Consider the following 4,307-nt stretch of genomic DNA (forward strand, 5'->3'; position numbering starts at 1 on the left):
ATATTTTAGTCTATCAAATAAACAATGAAATAATGTAATCAACCATCCTCAGCATTATATAGAAAAACTTTGATAAATATTAATTAGAAGTTACCAAACTGGATGAATATCGCCACCAAGTGGCCTGATGTGTCTCAGACATATTACTAAAACACCCTGGAGAAGCTCATTACCATTACTTATGACCTTGAGGGAGGACAGGACTTTGTCTAACCAGMCAATATTATTTTCTGTTTGGAGAAGCAAACAAAAATCTATACATAGATCTATACATGTTTTACTTTACTGGTGCAAAATGCAATGCACAACCCTTAAGGCATGCTACTACTACTATTTCTATTTCTAAATGCACTGCCACTGAGAGATTCATCAAAAGTGAGTATGGCTGTTTGAAAGAGAAACAAGTGACACAATTGTTTCTCATTATTAAACTCTCCAAACTGTGGTTAGTTAAAGAACTATCTGCAACAGGTAAGATATTATTTGTATGTAACCTTTCCACAGAACCCTACTTCAAATAGATCTATACCATTGTTTTTAATGTTCTTCAGATTTCTAATAAGTTGATAAGAATTTAAGAGAATCGAAGATTGACTTTATAACTGGCATGCGTGGCCCTTTCAGTGGCACCAACAAATAACCTACAATAGAAGAAATCAGTCCCATTCATGCATGAATAACTGTCTGCACCTCCAATCATTTTATTAAGCCGCAATTACCCTAATTGCATGTGAATTGATTTGATAAGATGCAGCTGTCTGCTGTTCAGCAATAAATTTTCCTGAGTGACCTTCATGGCCAGAAAAAAAATGGGGCTTGTAATAATCCTGATTAATAGCTGTGATTGTAAAAGCTGGCAAATATTCAAGCTGCAGTAAAGTGTGATGAGAGGATAAAAAAAGTTTTACCTGCACAGAAGATGCGGAGCTGCTGCYTGGGTGATATAAGGTTCAGATGAGTGGTAAAAAGGTCCACAAATGCACCTGGATACAACACGAACACAAAGATCCCAAAACCATTTACTCGCACTTGCTCCCTGTGGAATAAAGAAACATTTTACACTTTCAGAGACGTCAAATTGTTACATACACACATAAGTCTTAAAAAATAATAATAATAACATCAAACTGAAAAAATGCAAGGTATAGATAGTGTTTAAACAAAACTATCAACAATATTTTATGTTGATTTGGCAATAATTCAAAATGATTGATTTGAAGTCATTTAAATTGTACATCCAAGATGAGAAAAATGTTATTTTTTTTCTATTACATGTAATAAATGTTATAAGTCTTTATATATGTAGAAGGGCGGCTGTGTATTACCTCAATGCTGCCACAGCGTGGCCCAGCTCGTGTATTACTCCACTGAGCAGCAGAGCAARGAAGAAGTAGGCCAGCTGACTGGTGGGCAGATTGACACCTGGGACCTAAAAACACACGAGAAGCCAAAAAATAAATAAAAAAATAAAAATTAAAAAGTAACATAATTCTGATGAAAAACATTCTTACATAACGTTTTATAATTTTGTTTGACATTTGACTGAAGTATGGTGTTTTATCTTCCACTGCATATTTTAGAATAAAACATGTTTAATTGTTATATTTAAACCTTTCTTTTGACTGACTTCTTCACAAAAAATACATTTCATATTTTTACTAGGAGTTTTTCTCTGTTCTCTCCCACTCTAAAATTAGATGGCTATAAATAACGTGTTCCCATGAATCACCTGTTCACTAGGTAGGGTGCTCACATTAATATCCTGAAAATTAACAAAAAAGGAAATAGACCTTTTAATAATTTACAGCTCTTTAGTTAATAAATTTTAGCTAACAGATAAACGAAGCAGAGACTCAAACCCACGCGTTTAACAGAACTAATGTTATTTCACCACATCGAAGTTATTGTAAAAACACTTAAATCTACGTACCACCACCTGCAGAGCCTGCTGACCGCCTATCCGAGGGTTGTCTGTGGTCATCTGAGCGTACGTCTGTTGCAGGGTCTTTATCAGCAGAATCACTGATCCCACCATGGCTGCGATACCAAACACAAGACCGCTGTTGAACCTTAGCAACAGAAAAATGACAAATTATTTCAAGTCACTTAGGTGGAACTGTTGAACCTACGGATATAAACATTTATATGAAATAACAGACTTGATTATTTGCCATTTTGACACACTTCAGAGGGTTGTCAACTAAAAGAAGCAGAAGTTTGAAAATATTAACGAGAAAATTTTCAGAAGTGATGCAGTTGGTTTATAAATATCAGTGTGTGAGCGAGGGATTCTCACCACATGTAGAGGACTCGGGGGTTGATGCGGGCACAGTAGGCAAACAGTCGGTTGAACATCGTGGTCTGCCATCTCATGTGGAAAGGAGACACCATCAGCCCTCGACTGGCGAGCCATGACTCATAGCTGATCCTGTGTGTGACGGAGGACTGCAGAAAAAAAAGACCATTGCATGAAAACTGATGATAGCTACAGAAATAAACATTTTTATTTGCCCTTCTGTTGTTGGGTTGTATCCCATTAGATTGATATGCATGTAGGAGTACACTTGGAAGCATTGTTGCTACAGTGTTTTAATACACAAAATAAAAAAAACACTTGTATCTAGGGCTGCACAATATATCGCAAATGTATTATCGCAGTAATAGACTGTGCTATAGACATATCGCAAACGAACTGTAAATTGCAATAAATGGTTGGCTCTAATGTTTGCATTAATGTGTTTTGTCAGCATCAGTTTGATCATCAAAATGGACCCGAGAAACTACATCAAATGATAACCAATTGGTCATGTTCTCCTCGTTCTCCAGTTTGCAACTGGAACATGATCCAGTTGACAACATTGACACATCTCAGTTCTAAGAAATGGAACAAGGCTTTGCTTCAGTAAAACTAGACTGCCTGCCGATCAGTCCAGCTATTCAAATCAGGATTTGCATCCTATTTATTTATAATAGTGATTTCAATAGAAAAATAATCAAATAAACCATTTATTTAAAAGGTTTACATACTGTCGACCACCTTTTATACCAGGGTTAAAAATCATTTTATGACAGCATTTGGCCATAACATGAAAATGAAGATCATGCAATCTGTTACTGCCGAGTAGGTGTAGTGAATGACTTTCAGCTGCAAGATTGGCATTTTTGTGTTTGCTAAGGTTGACGATCAAATGAGTCAAATCTGCTACAAAGCAGAGTTTTGTTTATTTGTAAGAAACTACGCAGCCAGGTTTTGTCTCAGAGCACGTGCACCAAAACCTAAATATTTATAAGCTATATTAGCTTTCCTCTTCCTGTATTTGTTATAGACACATTTCACCATTATGTTTCTGAAACACCACGGCTTAAGGTTCATTTAAATGCGAACATAAACACAGGCAGCTAGCTGAAGCTGATGTAGCTCGTTAGCACGAGCGACAAAAAAAAAAAAAAACGGCCTATTTCTCCCTTTCTCGTGTTAGCTTAAGGGTGGATAGATTAAACACCAGGAAGTTACATGTTTACCTTGAGCAGTGTGTCAGCCAAATAGACAGCACACCAGCCAGCCACCACACACACCAGCAGGGACACGGGGATCATGATGGTGAGGCTGTCAGAAGACTCGCCGCGGAACCATCGAACCGAACAACGCCTTCATCGCTCCCTCCGCCACGCAGCTTGCCGTAATCAAACGTGTTTAAAACTGCGCAGAAATGTCGACATGTTTTTGTTGCTGTTATTTAATGAGAAGCACAAAGAAGACACACTGATGGGTTTGGTTTCAGAGACAAAATCCACCGGTCCTCCTCTGCTTCTTTTTCTTCTTCTCTTTTGTATTTAGCAACCAAACAGAACACTACTGCCATCAAGTGGCGAACTACATGTCGCACTACTTTARGATTGTAAACAAAACAAACATAAATAAATAAACAGCGTTCAATAAAATGTTGGAATAAAGTAAAATTAGTAAATGCTTTCTATAACCTAAGTTTTAATTCCCCATTTGATATTTTTTTCTTATGTATTATTTTGTGTGGGACAAAAACAATTGTTTCACCTCAAAAGAGTTATTGATTCATGACTTAAAGAAAGAACCGATGCAATAATCCCAAAAGCAGAGACTGGATTTTATAACCTAACTAATTCTCTATTTTGTCTGGATTACAGCTGTAAATTTGAAAACATGTTTAAATATTGAATTTCAACCTATTAAAAGGTCAGGAGAGTAAAAAACTGTCATCTTACCAAGTTTTAAAATCTTATATCCAGCCAAAAAGTCTTTTTATCTTGTTTTGAGACTGATTTACTAA

At 36.3% G+C, this 4,307-nt stretch overlaps 1 protein-coding gene across 1 annotated transcript in view; it reads right to left on the reverse strand.

The window, feature by feature from the left end:
* mbtps2 (membrane-bound transcription factor peptidase, site 2) overlaps positions 1-3,845 on the reverse strand; it is an 11,796-nt gene extending 7,951 nt beyond the window's left edge. The window contains exons 1-5 of the mRNA XM_014005375.1: positions 3,523-3,845; positions 2,297-2,445; positions 1,931-2,069; positions 1,326-1,429; positions 909-1,036 (exon numbers count right to left, since the gene is read on the reverse strand). Of these exons, the coding sequence (XP_013860829.1) occupies positions 909-1,036; positions 1,326-1,429; positions 1,931-2,069; positions 2,297-2,445; positions 3,523-3,597 (595 nt within the window). The 5' untranslated portion in view covers positions 3,598-3,845. The remainder of the gene's footprint in view (positions 1-908; positions 1,037-1,325; positions 1,430-1,930; positions 2,070-2,296; positions 2,446-3,522) is intronic.
* Between the last annotated feature and the right edge of the window lie 462 nt (positions 3,846-4,307).

This window comes from Austrofundulus limnaeus, unplaced genomic scaffold (genome assembly GCF_001266775.1).
Source record: "Austrofundulus limnaeus strain Quisiro unplaced genomic scaffold, Austrofundulus_limnaeus-1.0 Scaffold30, whole genome shotgun sequence".
Classification (NCBI taxonomy): Eukaryota; Metazoa; Chordata; class Actinopteri; order Cyprinodontiformes; family Rivulidae; genus Austrofundulus; species Austrofundulus limnaeus.